The 24,105-nt window shown below is 46.7% G+C and overlaps 1 protein-coding gene across 1 annotated transcript in view; it reads right to left on the bottom strand.

The window, feature by feature from the left end:
* Window positions 1-8,698: 8,698 nt before the first annotated feature.
* LOC147123128 (uncharacterized) overlaps window positions 8,699-24,105 on the bottom strand; it is a 170,362-nt gene continuing 154,955 nt past the window's right edge. The window contains exons 12-13 of the mRNA XM_085966744.1: window positions 20,748-20,904; window positions 8,699-9,694 (exon numbers count right to left, since the gene is read on the bottom strand). Coding sequence (XP_085822870.1) covers window positions 9,656-9,694; window positions 20,748-20,904 — 196 coding nt within the window. The 3' untranslated portion in view covers window positions 8,699-9,655. The remainder of the gene's footprint in view (window positions 9,695-20,747; window positions 20,905-24,105) is intronic.

The following is a 24,105-nucleotide window of genomic DNA, read 5'->3' as shown; positions in this document are numbered from 1 at the left end:
TTAGTAAAAAAAAGTGCTGGAGAAATTAATGGGACTGAAAGCCGATAAATCCTCAGGGCCTGATAATCTGCATCCCAGAGTACTGATAGAGGTAGCCATGGAAATAGTGGATGCATTGGTTGTGTTATCATCTTCCAAAATTCTATAGATTATGGAACAGTTCCTGCAGATTGGAGGGTGGCCATTGTAACCCCACTATTTAAAAAAAGAGGGAGAGAGAAAACGGAACTACAGACTGGTTAGCCTAACATCAATAGTAGGGAAAATGCTAGAGTCTATTATAAAGGATGTGATAACAGGACACTTAGAAAATATCAACGGGATTAGACAAAGTCAACATGGATTTATGAAAGGGAACTCGTCTTTGACAAACCTACTGGAGTTTTTTTGAGGATGTAACTGGTAGAATAGATAAGGGAGAACCAGTGGATGTGGTGTATTTGGATTTTCAGAAGGCCTTTGATAAAGTCCCACATAAGAGGTTAGTGTGCAAAATTAAAGCACATGGGATTGGGGCTAATATACTGGCATAGATTGAAAATTGGTTAACAGACAGGAAACAGAGAGTAGGAATAAACGGGTCTTTTTCGGGGTGACAGGCGGTGACTAGTGGGGTACCGCAGGGATCAGTGTTTGGGCCCCAGCTATTCACAATATATATCAATGATTTGGATGAGGGAACCAAATGTAATATTTCCAAGTTTGCTGACGACACGAAACTAGGTGGGATTGTAAGTTGTGAGGAGGATGCAAAGAGGCTTCAAGGTGATTTAGACCAGTTTTGTGAGTGGGCAAATACATGGCAGATGCAGTATAATGTGGATAAATGTGAAATTATCTACTTCGGTAGGGAAAACAGAAAGGCAGAGTATTATTTAAATAGTAATAGATTGGGAAATGTTGATGTACAGAGGGACCTGGGTGTCATTGTACACCAGTCACTGAAAGCAAACATGCAGGTGCACCAAGCAGTTAGGAAGGCAAATGGTATGTTGGCCTTCATTGCAAGAGGATTTAAGTACAGGAGCAAGGATGTCTTACCACAGTTATACAGGGCCTTGGTGAAACCACGCCTGGAGTACTGTGTGCAGTTTTGGTCTCCTTACCTAAGAAAGGATATACTTGCCATAGAGGGAGTGTAGCGGAGGTTCACCATACTGATTCCTGGGATGGCAGGACTGTTGTATGAGGAGAGATTGTGTCGACTAGGCCTGTATTCACTAGAGTTTAGAAGAATGAGAGGGGGTCTCATTGAAACGTATAAAATTCTGACAGGGCTAGACAGACTGGATGCAGGGAAGATGTTTCCCCTGGCTGGGGATCTAGAACAAGGGGGGTCACAGTCTCATATATGGTGTAGGCCATTTAAGACTGAGATGAGGAGAAATTTCTTCACTCAGAGGGTGGTGAACCTGTGGAATTCTCTACCACAGAAAGCTATGAAGGCCAAGTCACTGAATATATTTAAGAAGGAGATAGATTTCTAGACACAAAAGGCATCAAGGGCTATGGGAATATAGTATTGAGATAGAGGATCAGCCATGATCATATTGAATTGCGGAGCAGGCTCGAAGGGACGAATGGCCTACTCCTGCCCCTATTTGTTTTTCTATGTTCTAACAGCTGAGCACACTGAATGCAACAAAGGCTTTGGGCCCTGAAAGCATCCCGGCTGTCATGCTGAAGACTTGTGCTCCAGAACTAGCCGTGCCTCTAGCCAAGCTGTTCCAGTACATCTACAACACTAGCATCTACTCGACAATGTGGAAAACTGCCCAGGTACTTCTTGTCCACAGAAAGCTGGACAAATCCAACCCGGCCAATTATTGCCCCATCAGGCTACTCTCAATCATCAGCAAAGTGATGGAAGGTGTCGTCGACAGTGCTATCAAGCAGCACTTACTCACCAATAATCTGCTCACCGATGCTCTGTTTAGGTTCCGCCAGGACCACTCGGCTCCAGACCTCATTACAGCCTTGGTTCAAACCTGAACAAAAGAGCTGAATTCCAGAGGTGAGATGAGAGTGACTGCCCTGGCATCGAGGCAAAACTTGTCATCAACGAGACCTGGTAAAATTGAAGTCAAGGGTAATCGGGGGAAAACTCTCCACTGGCTAGAATTATACCTAGCACAAAGGAAGATGGTTGTGATTGTTGGAGGTCAATCATCTCAGCCCCAGGCCATCGCTGCAGGAGTTCCTCAGGGCAGTGTCCTAGGCCCAACCATCTTCAGCTGATTCATCAATGACCTTCCCTCCATCATAAGGTGAGAAGTGAGGATGTTCGCTGATGATTGCACAGTGTTCAGTACCATTCGCAACTAATCAGATAATGAAGCAGTCGATGCAACAAGACCTGGACGACATGTAGGCTTGGGCTGATAAGTGGCAAGTAACATTCATGCCACACAAGTGCCAGGCAATGACTATCTCGAATAAGCCAGAGTCTAACCATCACCCCTTGACATTCAACGGCATTAATATCGCCGAATCCCCCAGAATCAATATCCTGTGGGGTCGCCATTGACCAGAAACTTAACTGATCCAGCCACATAAATGCTGTGGTTACAAGAGCAGGTCAAAGACTGGGTATCCTGCGGCGAGTGTCTCACCTCCTGCCTCCAAAAGCCTTTCCACCATCTGCAAGGCACAAGTCAGTAGTGTGATTGAATACTCTCCACTTGCTTGGATGAGTGCAGCTCCAACAACACTCAAGAAGCTCGACACCATCCAGGCCCACTTGATTGGCACCCCATCCACCACCTTAACCATTCTCTCCCTCCACCAGCGGCGTGTACTGTAGGACTTACTCCTACTGCCGTTCGGATCCAGAGAATTACAAATAAGCATAACAATGACAGATAAGTTTGTTACCAATAAAATGGTTCTGAACTTTTCACGCCATTTCTCTCCTCTTCATAGTGTTTTCCCTGAATAGGCCCCTCGTGTTTTCTTCAGTTGCCTCCCTCTGATAGGTCAGTTTCACTTCCAACTTCCACTGATTGGTGTTCTTCCTGCATGATATGCTCATGTTCCTGTGATGTGTGTGGGGGCGGGCCTTCCTCCTCACTCTGTGTTTCACCCTGCCCATGTGGCTTTACAAACAAACGAATACACACTGACCTCCTCCATTTTGAAGCGGTCCATTATCATCTCAAAATTCGTTCGCAATTTCGATCTCCACACAGAACAGCGGCTTTTATTATGTGTATAGCAGCTTAAAGTACCATTTACAAGATGCACTGCAGCAACTCGCCAAAGTTTCTTCAACTGCACCTCCCGAACCCGCAACATCTACCACCTAGAAGGACAAGGGCAGCAGGCACATGGGAACACCATCACCTCCAAATTTCCCTCCAAGTCACACACCATCCTGACTTGGAAATATATAGCCCTTCCTTCTTCGTCGCTGGGTCAAAATCATGGAACACCCTCCCTAACAGCACTATGGGTGTACCTTCACCGCACAGACTGCAGCAATTCAAGAAGGCGGCTCATCACCATCTTCTCAAGGACAATTAGGGATGGACTATAAATGCTGGCCTTGCCAGTGATGCCCACATCCCAGGAATTAATTTTTAAAAAATTTGCAAAAACCTATCCTATCCTGCACCAAGTACCATTTACCAATCAGTACTGTCCTTGCTGACCTACATTGGCTCCCGGTCTCCCAATCATTAGATTGAAAATTCCTCATTCTTGTATTTAAATCTCTTCATAGCCTTGCCCTTCCTTATTTTTGCAACCTCTTCCACCCCCACCCCCAACTCTCCATTCCTCTGACACCAGCCTTTTAAGCATCTCTTTGCCTTCACCCCACCATGAGTGATTGTGCCTTCAGATGTTTAGGCCCCATGCTCTGGATTCCCCTCCTTAAACCCATCTGCTTCATCGCCTCCTTTAAGCCCTGCTTAAAATCCATGGGGCAAAAATTGGCTTGCGCCCCATTTGGGGCGATAACTTCGCCGGGGCATTACTTATAGCGCCCCTAAAAAGTTATCACCCCCGTGCCCAAAATTGAATGGTTGCGCTCCAAGCAGGCGGTGGGCGCACTACTGGAAGCGCTCCCCCTCCCTCTTGGGATGCTCCAGTTCAACATCACGGCGCTACGTGCAGCAGCGCCACATGCACCGCCATTCCCTTATTAAAGGGAAGGGGCCTTGCGCAGTGCACACCGACGCCCTGCTGGGCCACCAGGGAGCGGGGAGCCAGCAAAAGAACCCGGCACTCTGACGGATCGCAGCCGGCATTCTGCAGCAGGAGGGCAGAGGGGGCAGTTGCTGGCAGGCGGCCCACAAAAAAATGGCCGCCCAGCACCTGTCCATTAATTATCGCCGCCCGGCTGCAAGAACGCCCCCCTGACCCTGTCGGACATAGCGTCTGGCGGTACGTCGGGAATGCGACCCTAGTTTGCGGCTGGGTCGCAAGCTGGGCGCTGCGCATGCCGATGATGTCATCACCGGAGGTGCAGCGCCACAGGGTGCTACCGGCTACCGCCGCCGCTAACCTCCCACTTAATTTTGCGGGAGGCATTAGCGGCGCCGTGCCTGGGCGCTAGTTGCTTTTTGCCCATTAGTGCCCAGGGGGCGCTAAAGGGAGGTGCAAAGCAATCGAATTTTGCCCCCCATGCCTTTGACCAAGTTTTTGGTTACTCCTGCTAATATTTCCTCCTTCATCTTGGTGTACATTTCTGTCTGACTGCATATCTGTGAATCGTCTTGGGACATTCTTCCACATTAAATCTGCTGTATAAATACAAGTTTTAGAAGAAATAACTTGCATTTATATAGTGCCTTTCACGACCTCAGAATGTCCCAAAGCACTTCACAGCCAATTTTTGAAGTGCAGTGGCTGTTGTAGCAAAACACAGCAGCCATTACTTACACAGTAAGGTCCCACAAATTGCAATGAGATAAATGACTAATTAAACTATCTGCTCCAAGTCACACTTGGACATTTAACGCTGTTCCTTCAGAATCACGGGGTTGTAGGAGTCTACGTACTCCTAGCAAAAAATACTGAACTCGGAGAGGTTCAACAGAAAAGGTTTAATTGTTGAGGCTGCATGCTGAACACAAAATGGAGTCAGAGACTACACAAAGTACGACTGCCTTTCATCAGTGCACAGCTTCGACTGCCCCTCCCCCGCTCTGGGCTTAACTATGTTGCAGATCGAGTTTCTTAAAGGTGTGATCCTTCTTAAAGGCATGACGCCTGATTTATAGCCTATGGACCGGAAAGCGGATTGTGTCCTTTCTGTGATCGGTACGCCACACAGCTCCCCCCAGAATCCGCTAGTAGGGAGTGTACGAACCGGCGTGGCGGCTTGATGGCACGGCCGGAACGGCTCTTGGTGGTTGGTGTTGGGAGCGGGGCGGTCGGACGCGTCGGGCTCTTAGGCGGTCCACTCCGCGGTGGGGGTTGGCCCACTTGAACGGGTTCGTTGGGCTCTAGATGCGCCAGCTTGAGCCGGTCGACCGACACCTTGACCGCGGAGCGTAGGCCGAGTAGCACCCACGGGAGGCGGTCGATTCAAGCCTCGTCCTCGAGGCTGGCGCGGAGGGACGCCTTCATGGACCTGTGGAATCGCTCGCACAGTCTGTTGGCTTGGGGGTGGTAAGCCGTGGTGTGGTGAACGGCCACCCCGAGGTTTCGGGCGATGGCGGCCCACAGATCAGAGGTGAACTGCGGGCCTCTATCCGACGTCATGTCGGAGGGAACGCCGAACCGAGCGACCCAGGTACCGATGAATGCCCTCGCGATGTCGGCGGTGGTGGTGGGCGTCAGTGGAATGGCCTCGGGCCAGCGGGTGGTACGGTCCACGATTGTCAGCGGGTGCGTGTAACCTTGTGGTGGCGGCAGGGGGCCGACAAGGTCGATGTGGACGTGGTCGAACCTTCTTTCTGGCACGGTGAACTCCTCGAGTAGGGCTTTGATGTGCTGGTGGATTTTGGCACGCTGGCAAGCTATGCAGGATCTGGACCAGACGCGCACATCTTTGCGCAGGCCGTGCCAGACAAATCGGTTGGCCACCAGTCTAATGGACGCACGGGTGCCGGGGTGTGAGAGGCTGTGGACGATGTCGAACACCCGTTTTCGCCAGGACTACGGGGTGGGGTTGCGCCAAGGAGGTGTCGTATTTGACTGTGACGGCGGACGGGCCGCAGGCGACGTCGGTCAGTCGCAGCCCTGGGAGGGTTGTGGGCGCAGAGAGCAGATCGGGGTCGGTGCGTTGCTCCGCTGCCAGTTGAGCATAGTCCACTGCCAGGTGGGCGCCGTGGACGGCGGGGCGGGATAGGCAGTCGGCCACCACGTTGTCTTGACCGGAGACGTGCCGGATGTCCGTGGTGAATTCGGACACCGCGGCGAGCTGGCGTTGTTGCCTGGCTGACCACGGGTCCGCAGATTTCGCCATCGCGAATGTCAGGGGTTTGTGGTCGACAAACGCGGTGAAGGGGCGGCCCTCCAGAAGAAATCTAAAATGGCGGACTGCCAGGTACAGTGCGAGGAGCTCGCGGTCAAAGGTGCTGTATTTGGCCTCCGGGGGGGTGCAGCTGGCGGCGGAAAAAGGCCAGCGGTTGTCAGGCCCCGTCGACCCACTGTTCGTACACGGCGCCGACCGCGTGGTCGGAGGCATCCGTGGTGTGGACTGGCACCTGATGGTAACCGCGCACCAGGTCGACTTTGGAGAAGACTGAGCGGCCGGCCAGTCTAGCCGAGAAGTCTTGAATGTGCAGTATGGGGTACCGATCCGGCGTGGTGGCGCCGGTAGTCCCCGCAGGGGCGCCATCCCCCGTCGGGTTTGGTGACGATGTGGAGTGGGGAGGCCATGGGGCTGTTGGAGCGGTGGATGATGCCAAGCTGTTCCATTGTGGCGAACTCGGCCCGCGCGATCTCCAGCTTGGCCGGGTCCAGCCTGCGGGCGTGGGCATACACCGGTGGGCCTGTGGTGGGGATGAAGTGTTCTACCCCGTGCTTAGCAACCTTTGCGGAGAAGGTCGGGTTGGTGAGGGCTGGGAACTCAGCCAGGAGTGCTGAGTAGTCGTCCGTTGAGCGGGCGCGGCACTGCCACGTCATTTTGGCGGGTTGGGGGGGCCATGGCGCCCGGGATAGGTGACGTGTTCATGTCCACGAGGCGGCGCCGAGGCATGTCGGCCAACAGGCTGTGGGCGCACAGGAAATCCGCACCGAGGAGCGGGGAGAGCACCTTGGTGGTGATAAACTCCCAGTGGTCGCGGCAGCCTGCGAGGTCGATGGTGACGGTGCGGGTGCCGTACGTCCGGATGTCGGTGCAGTTGGCGGCAGCCAGCGCAGGGCCGCGGCCGCCTCGCTGGATCTCGAGGGAGGACGCGGGGATGCTGCTGCGCTGCGCGCCCGTGTCGCATAGGAAACGGCGTCCGGAGGTGCTGTCCGTAACGTACAGCAGCGCGCCTGCTTGCCCCATGGCCATCGTGTAGGCCGGTGTGGGGGCGGTTGGAAACGTGCAGGGGTGGCTGCAGCGGCGTGCCCGTGCGCCGAACCGGGTATGGAAGTAGCAGTAGCCCTGGGTCGGAGGGCTTGGGGGATGTGGGGGCCTCGTGGCCGAGCTGTGTGGCCGCGCGATAGAGGGTGGAGCGCGCGCCGACGCTGCGGAGGCCAGGTCGGGGGTGACGGCGTGGTTGGAGCTGGCGGACAGGAGCTTATCAGCTTCGTCAGCCAGGGCCTCGAGGTCCGTGAGGCTGGACGCCACGATCGCCGGGCGGATGCTGGGAGGTAGTTGGCGGATAAAGAGCGCGCGGAAGAGGGAGCCGGGCGGTTCCTCGCCGGTCAGAGCAAGCATGTGTGAGAGCAAGTCTGACGGCGTGGAGTCACCGAGGCCCGGGAGGTCGAGGAGGTGGCAGTTGCACAAGAATTGGGAGGCTGTGAATTTTTTAATGAGCGCGGCCTTGAGATGTGCGTACTTGCCTTCCTCCGGAGGGTTTTGTAGTGTTGTCCAGACTTTCGTGATTGTGGAGCTGCCCAGGGAGGCGAGGAGGTAGTTGTACATCGTTGCGTCGGCGGTGATGCCGCGGAGTCGGAATTGCGATTCGGCTTGAAGGAACCAGGCGGTGGCCAGGTTCTCCCAGAACTCCGGCAGCTTCACAGAAACTGCGTTTGTGTCAGCCATGGTTACGCTTAGGAGTCGTCCTGAGCGTCGGGGTCACCAATGTAGGAGTCTACGTACTCCTAGCAAAAAATACTGAACTCGGAGAGGTTCAACAGAAAAGGTTTAATTGTTGAGGCTGCATGCTGAACACAAAATAGAGTCAGAGACTACACAAAGTACGACTGCCTTTCATCAGTGCACAGCTTCGACTGCCCCTCCCCCGCTCTGGGCTTAACTATGTTGCAGATCGAGTTTCTTAAAGGTGTGATCCTTCTTAAAGGCATGACGCCTGATTTATAGTCTACGGACCGGAAAGCGGATTGTGTCCTTTCTGTGATCGGTACGCCACAGGGTCAAAATCCTGGGATTCAATATATAAACCACTGTGGGAACACCATCACCACAAGGACTGCAGCAGTTCAAGGAAAAGGCCCACCATCACTGTCTAGGGATGGGCAATGAACGCAGTCTTGCCAATGCCACCCACATCCCATGTACAAATATAAAAAAGGTCTTCAGAATGACACGCACTGTTTGAATTTCTAAGTGAAAGACTGACATCCATGCTTAAGGTAGATTCATTTTGTTTATTGTCAGAAAGAAAAACAAGCCAGATATACAGTGATCACCCTTGATGTAAACAGATGCCTTTTCCTGATCTCAACTATGAAACGGATATATAAAGTAATAATGTTTAAGTAGAACTGTATAAATCACCAGGAGCTTAGTTATTTTCTTTATTCACTTCAGTGAAAAATCTTGTAACAGAACTTCTATTACCCTGTATTGCAAACCTAGGATGAGTACATCCTGCTAACATTAAATCCTTGGTATTGCAATCTTCTTAATTGCCTTTCTTTTAACATCTAAACTACTTAACAAATCAAAATGAGTATTAAAAAGACATTTCATAATGTGTCGCTGATCCATTGTATATGAAAAGTGCACATCCACACTTAGTAACATTTTAAAATCTTTGATTATCAGGACCAAAAGAAACCAAATACAAAGATCACGTCCACAGTAAGTAAAGCAAGCCTTGCCACCGCTGTGGATCTGAAAACTTGTAGCTACAAGTGCTCTTATAAATTCTGTAAATTTGAGTTCTCTGATCCCAGTCCAGAAAAGTGATTAATATTCCATTGTTCAATAGGGAATGAGCAATTTCCAGTCTCCCATCAACCAAGTCCCTCTAATCTACAAACTTTCAGTCTCTCTTGCCGTATAAAAATTAAAAAATCCTGAAGCAAAAGCAGTGCAAAGAAAAAGTACTATCAATATAAAGTACTTCTAGCTAGCTAATGTTAAAAATTCCAAACTTGGAGGAAATAATCACAATTTAAATCTTTTCTATACCATGTGATTATATCTAAGGTTATGGGTTTAAGTCCCACTCTGAGTGCAGCACATTATCTAGGCTGAGAATTCAGTGCAGTGCTGAAAGAAAAGGCACATCACTACTTTCTTAAGGAAATTTGCGATGGGTAATAAATGCAGCCTTGCCACCATCGCCCTCATCCTGAATGTGACTCAAGATGTGGTTCTTGTACCCTTCAGTGCAGCGTCAACCTGAAAATAAATACATCCACTGTCAGTCATCATTTATAACATAATCTGGACATCGGGGGTGTTAACTATTGGTGTTGCAGGGAGCCTCGCCAACTGGCAGAGCAAATTGAAAATTTGTGCATGTGATACCTACAATTTTTCATCATTTATGTTGACAGTGGACGAAGCTCCCTGCCATTGTACAAATCTCACAATTTATAGATGAATTAGTAATGTTTCCTTATTGAATGAGCTAAACTGTGTATGCCTTCAGTGTGTATTCACTCTGTAAAATGGGTAAAAATCTAATCATAATTGCCTGTTCATATAAAAAAAATGTAGGGAAACAGAAATATTTAAAAAAATCTTACTTTGCTACAAATAACCATTATTATCCACAAGTTAAAAAGATCGACAGTTAACATGAGTATAAGTTTTCCTATTATTTGTTTATATGTTTTACATAACACACTTATTCCTCACCGTAAAACATTGCCCATGCTTCATAAATTTCAAGAGGATGGGGCAGATGATCTGCTCCTGTGACATTGAGAATTCCACTTTCTAACCTGCTTCAGGTGGCACCTCATTAATGCAAGAAAATTGAGGTCCCATGAAGGAGGAGCTACAAGATTTTGTCCCTCCCCCAATCGGCAAATTGCCTGCGAGTCCTGGCTCCGCACTTGTAACTTGCCAATGAGAAGCAAATGAGTTCCAACCATCAAAATGGCTTGAGCCACTTGCTGAGTACTTCGGGCGGGTAACACAATTGCTCTGCCAATAATGAAAATCGGTCCCATGATCTCCAGACATCTCTGTCCAACAGCCCAACTGAGATTCCATCTAGTGAGTTTCCATGATAGCAGTGGAGCTTTGCAAAATTACTCCCTAGATTTAGAGTTCCCAGTGTCCCTATGAATTTCAGATTGTAGGAGATTTTAAAATGTATTCTTGGGATGTGAGCATTGCTGACAAGGCTGACATTACCCACCTCTAGTCACCCTTGAGAAGGTGCACCACAGATGCAGAAAGTCATCAAACAAAGAAAGCACACTGGTTATTTTTAAATACCATGTAACAATAACTCAATATATTTTTTTTACTTCATCAAGTATGACCCCAGGGGTATATGCATATTGTGAGTACCAACCAGCAGGAAAGCTTAACATTTAACAACTATGTTGTCAGAAAAAAATGTTTTATTCATTTGTGGGATGTGGGCATCGCTGGCAAGGCCAGCATTTATTGCCCATTCCTAATTACCCTTGAGAAAGTGGTGGTGAGCTGTCTTCTTGAACCGCTGCAGTCCGTGTGGTGAAGATACTCCCACAGTGCTGTTAGGTAGGGTGGTCCAGGATTTTGACTCAGCGACGATGAAGGATCAACGATATACTTCTAAGTCAGGATGGTGTGTGGTTTGAAGGGGAACTTGGAGGTGGTAGTGTTCCCATGTACCTGCTGCCCTTGTCCTTCTAGGTGGAAGAGGTCGTGAGTTTGAGAGGTGCTGCCGAAGAAGCCTTGGCGAGTTGCTGCAGTGCATCTTGTAGATGGTACACACAGTATGCCACGGTACGCCGGTGGTGGAGTGAATGTTTAAGGTGGTGGATGGGGTGCCAATCAAACGGGCTGCATTGTCCTGGATGGTGTCGAGCTTCTTGAGTGTTGTTGGAGCTGCACTCATCCAGGCAAGTGGAGAATATTCCATCACACTCCTTATTTGTGCCTTGTAGATGGTGGAAAGGCTTTGGGGAGTCAGGAGGTGAGACACTCGCCACAGAATACCTAACCTCTGTCCTGCTCTTGTAGCCACAGTATTTATGTGGCTGGTCCAGTTAAGTTTCTGGTCAATGGTGACCCCCCAGGATGTTGATGGTGGGGGATTCGGCAATGGTAATGCCGTTGAATGTTAAGACGTGGTGGTTAGACTCTCACTTGTTGGATATAGTCATTGCCTGGCACTTGTGTGGCACGAACATTACCTGCCACTTATCAGCCCAAGCCTGAACGTCGTCCAGGTCTTGTTGCATGCGGGCATGGACTGTTTCATTATCTGAGGAGTTGTGAATGGCACTGAACACTGTGCAGTCATCAGCGAATATCCCCATTTCTGACCTTATGTTGGAGGGAAGGTCATTGATGAAGCAGCTGAAGATGGTTGGGCCTAGGAGACTGCCCTGAGTAACTCCTGTAGCAATGTCCTGGGGCTGTGATGATTGACCTTCAACCACCACAACTTTCTTCTTTTGTGCTAGATATGACTCCAGCCAGTGGCGAGTTTTCTCCCTGATGTTGGCAGTATTTAAATTCTCAGATCTCTCCTTGGCAGGGTCAGCGGGACAGGTCCTGGGTGGGAGCACCCCATCACTTACACGAAGATGCATATCCTGCCATGGATTTTGGGGATGTTTCATTATAGGACCATTAGAGCCCTTCCTGATCCTATCTTTGTCTGAAATCCACACATGCACATCCAACAGGGGACGTTGATTAGCGATCGATTTTTCTCTTCCGTCACCTGTAAATAACGAGGGCAATTGTGGTACCTCACTCACACCTTGGCTGAGATTTGCCTTCAGCACAAACCAAGAATCAAACCTGGAACCTAATGATTTGCATTGCTCAGTGCACTCAGTGAATTTATATACTGGAGCACAGGGTAACCCCATGCTAATTATCTTCATGGCCCGGATTTTGCAGTAGGAATAAATTGGACAGCAACTTCTGGTATCCCCACATGCACAGTTAAACGTGGAAATCAGGAAGTTGCTATCCAAGTTGCCCTGCTCCTCCAGAAGCTGTGCTACACCAGTACCGCACCAAGAGATTCAGCATTAAAGTACAGGAAGGGGTGTGTTACATCGTTATATTATTACATCGTTAAATGGAACTACTTGTTACATCGTTATATGGAACTACTTTGGTTAGTGTATTTATATTGCTATGTGGCACACTGTGAAAGGCAGTGCGCAGTGCAAGGTCGGACATCTTGTATCACTCTGCACCATGCGGCAGCAACATCATAAAAGCAAGAATACAACTGAGTGAAAGTCGTAAACTAAAAATAAGTTAAAAGTGTCTGTATTACATAGTAATAATACAAGGAGACACAACATGGTGGCAGCGGTATAAGTGAGTACAACTTGTGCCATACGAACTATGAATAAGACGAAAAGTGAATATATGAGCTGATCGTGAGTGCTGGTGTCTGCGGTGATTGAGCGTGAATCATACGGGCAACTAAGATGGCTGCCGCTGCACTGACTGCGCAAATGCAACCCCTCATGAACTGGGAAGCTGACGATATAGTAGAGGCATTCTGCAAGTTCAAACAGAAATGTGACCTTACATTCAAAAGCTTCCTGAAGGGTACTGCCAACGAGGAAAAGGTTAATTACATTCTGTTGTGGACAGGAGAAAAAGGTCTAGATTTGTATAATAGCTGGAGTTTGACTGAAGAGGAAAAGGAAAACCCTGCGACAATCTTTGAGAAATTCAGCAACCATCTCGAGCCTAAATCCAATCACCGTATACACAGATACAAATTCCAAAGTCTAAGACAGGAACCCAGTGAAACAGCTGACAATTTCCTGACAAGGCTGAGAAATGAAGCCAGCAAGTGTGCATTTAAGGAAATGGAGGAAAGGCTTGTGGACCAGCTGATATGGGGGTCAGCGCATGCAGAGGTACAAAAAGCCCTGATAGGGAAAGAAAAGCTCGAAATAACAGAGGCTATAGATACTGCGAGAGCTCATGAAGCCGTGAAGCAGCAAATGAGAACGCTGATTTCTCAAACGGCTGACATGCGGACGGCTTCTGAGACGGACAACAGAGTGGATACAGTGAGAGAAAAGTACAACACACAAAGACATGCACATGACAACGGGAGAAACGTGCAGAAACTGTGGAAGACCGCACAATTATACAGACAGGGGGAAATGTCCAGCATATGGAACAAGCTGCAATGCATGCGGCAAACTAAACCACTGGGAAAAGAGGTGTAGAATGAAGAAAGAAGGAACATAAATCAAAAACAAAGGCAGACAGCAGAACCAGAGAAAGAAACACAATATCCATGCCATGGATGAACAGGATGATGATGATTATGGTCATGACAATACACTAAACATCGAAACCATAAAGGTACAGCTTCACGAGATGTCCAGAGCGGAAGATGCTCCGAAGAGAGAATTGCACACCATCATCCAAATCAAAAAGAGGGTCAAAGGTCAACCCACAACCATCAACTTAAAGTTGAAGCTGGACACAGGGGCTCAGAGCAACATTCTCCCATTGAGACTGTACCAGCAGATCTTTCCCGAAAACTTGAGAGAAGATGGCTACCTGAAAAATGGTTGTTTAAAGGCAAGTAATGTCACGCTGACAGCATACGGGGGGAGTGAGATTAAACAACTCAGAATAACCTTTGGCAAAGGGACACATAAAAGAAAGAACATCAACTGCATGTTCTATGTCACCGACACTGAGGGGCCAGTGATCCTGGGATTAAACAGCTGCGAGAAGTTGTGATTGATCTCAGTGAATCACGAGCTGATGGAAACGTCACTGAGGATAGACAGCAACACCCCGCTGGAGAAACAACCACAAATCAAGAGTAAAAAAGACTTGATAGACATGTATCCGGAATGTTTCGATGATACAGTGGGATGTTTCGGAGATTTCCAATACCAAATCACCATCAATCCAGAGGTAAAGCCCGTTATCCATGCTCCATGAAAAGTACCCATCGAGCTGAAGACAAAGCTTGAAAGAGAGCTAAAGGAGATGGAAGAAAAGGGAGTGATCGTAAAGGTCACTGAACCCACAGACTGGGTAAACTCAATTGTGGTACGAGAAAAACTAAACGGGCAATAAAGAGGGACCACTATCTCACCCCAACGCTAGAGGAGATTACGCCATCACTGGCAGGAACCAAGGTTTTCTCAAAACTAGATGCCAGAAATGGATATTGGAACGTGAAGTTGGATGAGGAATCAACAACACTGACAACATTCAACACACCATTTGGGCATTACAAATTCCTGCGGCTACCATTCGGGTTAAAGGTCAGTCAAGATATCTTTCAACAGAAAGTAGACGAGACATACAGAGGCTGTGGAGGAGCTATAGGAATAGCTGATGATATTCAGATCTATGGAGCAGATGAAAGAGACCATGATATGCACCTACATGAGGCCATGGAGCATACCAGGAAGGCTGGCATCAAGTTAAATGCCGATAAGTGCATAGTTAAAGTCAAGGAATGCCAATTCTTTGGTATGATTTACACACCAGAGGGAGTCAAGCCAAGTCCTGATAAGATTGCGGCAATTGCTGAAATGAAACCACCCAAAGATAAGAAAGAGCTGAGGAGTTACCTCGGCTTGGTCCAATACATGAGTTCTTTCATCCCAAACATGTCGGAACATACAACAAATCTCAGAGAGCTAATGAAAGAAGACGCCGAATACCAGTGGTCTGAATCACATGAAAGGAATTTCAAACAACTTAAAGAACTGTTGGGCAAAGAAACAAGTCTGTCATATTATGACAGAAGAAAACCAGTCACTCTACAAGTAGACGCTTCTACCAGAGGACTAGGGGCAGCTCTTGTGCAGGAAGGAAAGCCAATAGCTTTCGCATCAAAGGCCTTGACGTCAGCCGAGACGAGATACGCCAACATAGAAAGAGAACTATTAGCAGTAGTGTATGGATGCGAGAAATTCCGTACATACCGATATGGAAGGCAGATTACAATAGAGAGTGACCATCGTCCACTAGAACAGATCTACAAGAAGAATCTGTGCAAAGCACCTACAAGACTGCAAAGACTACTTCTAAGGCTCCAAAGCTACGACTTCATGCTTAAATATAAGCCAGGAAAGGAAATGGTGCTAGCAGCTGCGTTGTCTCGATTGTCACCATATGAGAAACACGAGGTGGAGGGTCTAACAGTAAAAATCCACCACCTAGTGAGTGTTACCCCTACAAAGCTCAGTCAAATCAGAGATGAGACTAGCAAAGATGAGGAATTGCAACTACTCACACAACAAGTGATACAGGGGTGGCTGGAGAGAATCCAGCAGGTACAGGCGACAATTCGTCAATACTGGACAATTAGAGACGACATCGCAATAGCAGATGGTATTCTCCTTGCTGGATCGAGGATCATCGTGCCAAAGACGATGCAGACAGAACTTCTCCATCTAATACATGAAGGCCACATGGGAATGGAGAAATGCAAGCTGAGAGCCAGATCAGCTGTATACTGGATAGGCATGTACAAAAATATCGAACAGATGGTTTCTGCATGTGGTATATGCCAGAAATGCACAACAGAAAGAGGAGATGTTACCTAGTGAAATACCGTCAAGACCATGGCACACTGTTGGGGCAGATCTCTTCATGTGCAATCAAGAATGGTATCTCATAGTGACAGATTACTATTCCAAGTTTCCTTTTGTGAGAAGGATGAAAGATCTGAGAGCCACAACTACCACCAGAATTGCAAAGAGCTTGTTTGCTGAACAAGGAATCCCGGAAAAGGTAATCTGTGACAATGGAACCCAGTTCACATCGAGTGAATTTAGAGCTCTGGCAGAAAAGTATGGGTTCAAAATAGTAACCTCATCCCCACATTTCCCAAGGGGACACGGGTTCATCGAAAGACAGATCCAAACTGTAAAGAGAACTCTCATCAAAAGCAGTGAGATGGGGGAAGACCAACACCTTGCCCTCCTATCACTCAGATCAACACCACTGAAAGCAGACATGAAATCACCTGCGGAATTGCTGAATGGGAGGAAGTTTAAGACTACCCTACCAGCAAAAATACATCCTCCCCAGGACCAAGAGGACTTCAGACAGAAGCTGGCAGAAGCACAAGTCGTAGGAAGCAAACATTACAACAAACATGTAAAGATGCTACCAGAATTGCTGAATGGGCAATCAGTGCATGTGCAAGACCTGGTGTTGAAAACCTGGATCCAGCCAAGGTCATTGGAAAAGCTGATACTCCAAGATCCTACTTCGTAGAGACCGAACCTGGTAACCAATACAGAGGGAACAGACTCCACATCAGACCTTCACCTGAACTGGTTAAGCAGCAGACAACATCAGCAACATTGACAACACCAGCTACCACAAGCAGTACAATGCCAGAAACAAGTGCCACAAATCAAACAACCACGAGCATGCACACTCCAACTCCAAGTGCGACAGCAACAACAACAACAAGAGCGGAACACACCAAAACACCGCAGAGAGGAGTGGTCACCACCAAATCCACAAGATGGAGGGACAACATCCAACCACCTGAGTGATATCGCGAATAAGAAAAGAAAACTCACGATTCTTTGTATTTGATAATAATAGTTTAGATATAATATTTTTAAAATTAAATTAAATTTTATGTTTTAGTTTTTTTGAGAGAGAGGGATGTTACATCGTTATATTATTACATCGTTAAATGGAACTACTTGTTACATCGTTATATGGAACTACTTTGGTTAGTGTATTTATATTGCTATGTGGCACACTGTGAAAGGCAGTGCGCAGTGCAAGGTCGGACATCTTGTATCACTCTGCACCATGCAGCAGCAACATCATAAAAGCAAGAATACAACTGAGTGAAAGTCGTAAACTAAAAATGAGTTAAAAGTGTCTGTATTACATAGTAATATAAGAATACAAGGAGACAAACAGGGTGAAGTTGCAGTATTTATCCACTAGTTACCCACTAAACAGGCCAGAAAAAGTTAGAACTGGTACATTCAGGTGTGAGTGAATTTTTAACGGCGTGATTACTGTCAAACAAGCTCACTGGCCCTGGAAATTTACTTTTCTAAGTGTAGAATCTTATTCCTTCAGAATTTACTTATCGTTGGAGATTTCAAAAAAAAATTAAACTTAAATTGTTTTTACCTTTTTCTTTCTGTCACTTTTATCTCTCTCTCTTAATCGCATCTTTCTTTCCATCCTTTTATTTTGCTTTCTCTACATGGTTTTACATAGGGCCAGAAATTCGGGTCGGAGGCTTCCTGCAGGCGCAAGCCCCCGACCTGCACTTACCTAGCGCGCCTGCCGTTGTGCTGTGGGCCCGCGTGGGATTCCGATCCTGGGCCTCCTCCAGGGCGCAGTTAGTTCGAAGCGTCCCCTGGGATCACGTGGGCCATGGAGAGCCAATCGTAGCAGGGAATCTCTATTCATAGATTTGACAGGAAGACCTGTCAAATCTATGAATAGAGATCGGCCCCAAAACCTAACTAAAACTTCAAATAAATGTTTTTTTAAATCAAATTTTTAAAATAATTATAAATTACATAAAATAACTATTTTAAACAATAAACTAAATTTTTGAAAAACATCACATTTTAAAAATAACTATAAATTACATAAAATAACTATTTTAAACAATAATTTAAATTTTTGAAAAAATTAATTACATTTTCTAACGGGGCTAAAAATAAACTTACCTTTTTTTAAAGTATTTAAAAATAATAAACCTGTGGACAAAATGTTTTAATTTGACTTAATTCACCACTTACCTTGTTAAAAGCAGGCCTTGCGACTGCTTTTTAAACGCACAGCTGCTAGAGACTTACCCTCCTGGAGAAACCGGTAAAAAAATCGGAAGTTCCAGGCGTACGCGCTGCCTCTCCGATGCACGCGTTTGACCTGTGAACCCCTTCCTTCAAAGGAACGGAAGTTCTGGTTTCCAGCGCATGCGCAGTGCATGCACGAAACCGGCACTTTCGTTGGCCCTACGCATGAGTACCCAGCGTGTACTCACCCGTGGGGACCCGAATTTCTGGCCCATTGAATTAAATATTCTAATTCATGCTTCCTTGTTTAGACTCTGCGCGGGGAATTATAACCCCCAAAAGCCAGTGGGATGTAAAAATGTTTAAAAAATCTCAAACCCGACCCAAACCACTTCCAACGCGCCCACTTCCGGGTTTAATGGTGGAGGGATGGGCTGCATGCCTCAGATTTTACCTCCATTTTAAATTTAACTTTGACCGGCTGGGTTTCCCAGGCCTTGGGAAACGTGGCAGCTCATGGGAGGTGAAGACTGCTGCATAGCGGTAAGTGGCTTTCCAGCACTGCTTATGGGTCAGGAGGAGCACGAGTGCTTCCTCCCAGCCCCCCAAGCTAACCTGCTTCCCTCCCCGTGATAACCCTCTGACCCTACAAGCCACTCTGCATCACCCACCCTGCTCCCTGCAATCTCTAAGCAGCATGAAATCTACCTGCTCCTGAGCTGCAGCCTCTGATGCAGCATTCCCTGCCCGACAAGGAGCCAAGCCTGTCAATCAGGGTGGCTTCCGGGCAGAGCTCCTCTTTAAAAAGAAGCACGCACGCTGTGGAGTCAAATATCTACAGAGTTCAAACTCCTTCCCCGACTTGGAAATCCCTGTCCAGTAAATATTGGGGCCTGCGAGTCTCGGTGAGGATTCTTCAATCTGATTGGTTGAAGAGATACGCTGTTGCTTTCCCTGTTCACACATGCCCCAGATCCTTTATACAGGGCACCGCGCTGAAAAGGATCTCTAATACAGGGCAGCACGGTGGCATAGTGGTTAGCACTGTTGCCTCACAGCGCCAGGGACCCAGGTTCAAATCCGGCCTCGGGTGACTGTCTGTGTGGAGTTTGCACATTCTCCCCGTGTTTGCGTGGGTTTCCTCCGGGTGCTCCGGTTTCCTCCCACAGTCCAAAGATGTGCGGGCTAGGTTGATTGGCTATGATAAAAAATTGGTCCTTAGTGTTAGGGGGGATTAAATACGTGGGGTTACGGGGTTACGGCTTGGGTGGGATGGCTGTCGGTGTAGGGACCGGGTGCTAGGGTTTGGATGATCAGCCATGATCTCGTTGAATGGCGGAGCAGGCTCGAAGGGCCGAATGGCCTACTCCTGCTCCTATCTTCTATGTTTCTATGTAACCGTAAGTTACCATGCAAAAGCTGTCTGCAAAATCCAGGCCAGTATTTCATATTTTGTTTTCTATTTTATTTTGGGCTCAAACAAGTAAGAGATGTTAGTATTGTGGAATGGAATACTTTCCCCATTGTCAACATCATGCACTGAAGGGCAACTGTAACACAGGCCAGCTATAGAATAAAGCTCCTCCTACTTTGCTCCAACATTGAGGCTATTTCCAACCTCAAAAGATGCACCAGTATAAATGTTTCTACTTCCTACTCCAGCTATCATTCGAGTAAAAAATTCTTCTCCCTTTCGGCACCGTAACTTCTGGCATTTTATGGTATCGGTTGAATTATTGAAGAAGTAACTATTATCAACAGCTGGCATTTATATAGCTCCCTTAACATAAAAAATTGCCCCTTCGCACTTTACAGAGGCACAATTGGACAAAAATCGACCTCTACCACCTAGAAGGACAAGGGCAGCAGGTGCATGGGAACACCATCACCTCCAAGTTCCCCTCTAAGTCACACTCTATCCTGACTTGGAAATATATCGCCATTCCTTCATTGTCACTGGGTCAAAATCCTGGAACTCCCTCTCTAACAGCACTGTGGGAGAACCTTCGCCAGACAGACTACAACGATTCATGAAGGCGATTCACCACCACCTTCTCAAGGGCAATTAGGAATGGGCATTAAATGCTGACCTTGCCAGCGACGCCCACATCCTAGGAACGAATAATAAAAAAAGAAAACAACCCTCCCCAAAAACCTCTCGGTCACATTAAGAACTCCCTTCCACATACAGCTTACCTTTAATGTGCAATGTGAACGGGTGGAAGTAATGCTAGGTGAGATTTCTGCCCAAAGATTTGGAAATGCTTCAATACTATCGCAGGCCCTCATTAGCAAGTAGGATGCAAACTTAATTAAACTCTCGCTCAGAGATGTTAATTAAGCATGCATTCACTAGTAAATGAGGAAAGATGTCTAGTTAAAGGATTAAGCCCAATCAGAAAATGAATCGCACAGTGGGGTCGGATGACATCACTGGATGCTGGTTTTCCCAGTTAACACGTGGCCAGCTGATGATAGTAAGAGTTTTCCTATCAGGTGGAAATTTTAGCTCAAAATATGAAATTCTAGCATACCATTTTGATCATATTGCCAAGGTCAGACTTTAATTCTTTATTTCCCTCAGTTTTGTTTATTTTCAATTCATTTTGCAGAAATGTGGTCACAAGCTGCCATATTCTTGGCTTTGGATTCTTGCCCTGAGTTTTAATCTTTCCTGTGAAGGACTTCCATCTAAAATGAAAGAGAATTTGATAGTTAGCATATTTTACATAATGAAAGGAGAGCATTACAGAACACAATTATCAGATTATTAATTATCAGATTATAATTAACATATCTGTTTACCCATAAGTAGGTTGGCAGGCAAGTCTGGAGAGGTGTGTGATATTTACTTTTGATTTATGCCAAGAGATAGATGACAGCTTCTTTACAAAATTATTTAAAACATAGTTTAAGGTATGATTCAAATAGATCACGCAGTGCAACACCCACACCCTCTGGCTGATTTGAAAATATATAGATAGAAACAAACTAATGAGTAAACAAAGTTATAGATTATAAAGAGTTTGGGTGTTGTGGTTTAGGAATTATTTATATGTTTAATTTGTTTTAAGCTTTCATATTGCAATCTCCAAACATTTATAATTACTCAGGTACCAGGTAATATGTGGGCTGGAAAATTTAATGGCGAGCAAAGGTTTCCAGCCTGCAGCTGAGAAGAATGGAATGACTTATCTGTAATGTTGACCTGAATCACTGTCCAGCTGGACAGCGTGTGGCGTTGGTCTGTGAGATTAGGAATTGACATATTGAAACCCATATCCTACCAACCTGTGGAACAATTCAGAGTAGCACATGCCCCACATAGTAACATAGAAGATAGGAGCAGGAGTAAACTCAGTACCCTGTCCCTGCTTTCTCCCCATATTCCTTGATCCCTTTAGCCTCAAGAAATATATCCAACTCCTTCTTGAATATATTTAATGAATTGGCCTCACCTGCCTTCTGTGGTAGAGAATTCCACAGGTTCACCACTCTCTGGTGAAGAAATTCCTCCTCATCTCTGTCCTAAATGGCTTACCCCGTATCCTTAGACTGTGACCCCTGGTTCTGGACTCCCCCACCATCGGGAATATCCTTCCTGCATCTAATCTGTCTAGTCCTGTTAGAATTGTATAAGTTTCAATGAGATCCCCTCTCATTCTTCTAAACTCTAGCGAATATAAGCCTAATCGACCCAATCTCTCCTCAGACGTCATTCCTGCCATCCCAGGTATCAGTCTGGTGAATCTTCGCTGCACTCTCTCCATGGCAAGAACATCCTTCCTCAGATAAGGCAACCAAAACTGCACACAATACTCAAGGTGTGGTCTCACCAAGGCCCTGTACAACTGCAGCAAGACATCCTTGCTCCTGTACTCAAATCCTCTCGCTATGAAAGCCAACATACCATTTGCCTTCTTAACCGCCTACTGCACCTGCATGCTTACCTTCAGTGACTAGTGCACAAGGACACCCAGGTCTCGTTGCACTTCCCCTTTTCCCAATCTATTGCCGTTCAGATAATAATCTGTCTTCCTGTTTTTGCCACCGAAGTGGATAACCTTGCATTTATCCACATTATATTGCATCTGCCATGCTTCTGCCCAATCACCCAACCTGTCCAAATCATACTGGAGTTTCTCGGTATCCTCCTCACAGCACACACGCCCACCCAGCTTTGTGTCGTCTGCAAACTTGGAGATATTACATCTAGTTCCCTCGTCTAGATCATCATTAATATATATTGTGAATAGCTGGGGTCCTAGGACCGATCCCTGCGGTACCCCACTAGTCACTGCCTGCCACTCGGAAAAAGACCCGTTTATTCCAACTCTTTGCTTTCTGTCTGCCAACCAGTTCTCTATCCAAGTCAATACCATGCCCCCAATCCCATGTGCCATAACTTTACACGCTAATCTCTTATGCGGGACCTTATCGAAAGCCTTCTGAAAGTCCAAATACACCACATCCACTGGTTCTCCCTTATCTATTTTACCAGTTACATCCTCAAAAAATTCCAGTAGATTAGTCAAGCACGATTTACCTTTTGTAAATCCATGTTGACTTTGTCCGATCCTGTCACTGTTTTCCAAGTGCTCTGCTATTACATCTTTTATAATGGACTCTAGCATTTTCCCCACTATCGATGTCAGGCTAACCGGTCTATAATTCCCCATTTTCTCTCTACCACTTTTTTTGAATAGTGAGGTAACATTAGCTACCCTCCAATCCATGGGTACTGTTCCAGAGTCTATCGAATTTTGGAAGATGACCAGCAATGCATCTACTATTTCTAGGGCTACTTCCTTAAGTACCCTAGGATGTAGATTGTCAGGCCCTGGGGATTTATCGGCCTTCAATCCCATCAATTTCCCCAACACCATTTCCCTACAAATACTGATTTCTTTCAGTTCCTCCTTCTCATTAGACCCTATGTTCCCCGACATCTCTGGGAGGTTATTTGTGTCCTCCTTTGTGAAGACAGAACCAAAGTATGTATTTAATTGGTCTGCCATTTCTTTGTTCCCCATTATAAATTCCCCTGATTCTGACTGCAAGGGACCTACGCTTGACTTCACCAATCTTTTTCTCTTCACATATCTATAAAAGCTTTTACAGTCAGTTTTTATGTTCCCTGAAAGCTTACTCTCATACTCTATTTTCCCCTTCTTAATTAATCCCTTTGTCCTCCTTTGTTGAATCCTAAACAGCTCCCAATCCTCAGGTTTACTACTTTTTCTGGCCAATTTATATGTCCTCTCCTTGGATCTTATGCTATCCCTAATTTCCCTTGTTAGCCACGGCTGGGTCGCTTTTTTTGTTTTACTTTTATGCCAAACTGGGATGAACAAATTCTGTAGTTCATCCATGCGATCTTTGAATGTTTGCCATTGCCTATCCACCGTCAACCCTTTGAGTGACATTCCCCAATCAATCCTACCCAACTCACGCCTCATACCATCATAGTTTCCTTTATTTAAATTCAGGACCCTAGTCTCTGAGTCAACTCCTTCACTCTCCATCTTAATGAAGAATTCTATCATATTTTGGTTGCTCCGACCCAAGGGGCCTCGCAAAACAAGATTGCTAATTAATCTTTTCTCATTACGTAATACCCAGTCTAAGATGACCTGATCTCTAGTTGGTTGCTCGACATATTGGTCCAGGAAACCATCCTGTATACACTCCAGGAATTCCTCCTCCACAGTATTGTTACAGCGGCGGCGGCAGCGGGAAACGCGAGCGGTGAGGCTTTAAAGGCCACCAGAGACCAGGTAGGACTCACAACGGCAGCGGGAAACGTGAGCAGCGAGGCTTTAAAAGGACCCCAGAGACCAGGTAGGCCTCACAGCATCAGCGGCGGCGGCGAGGCTTTAAAAGGCCATAAAG

This window comes from Somniosus microcephalus, chromosome 2, assembly GCF_052327205.1.
Source record: "Somniosus microcephalus isolate GS21.2 chromosome 2, FLI_Smic_1.0, whole genome shotgun sequence".
NCBI classification, from domain to species: Eukaryota; Metazoa; Chordata; class Chondrichthyes; order Squaliformes; family Somniosidae; genus Somniosus; species Somniosus microcephalus.
The sequence above is the reverse complement of the archived record's forward strand: the minus strand, read 5'-3'. Positions and strand labels throughout refer to the sequence as shown.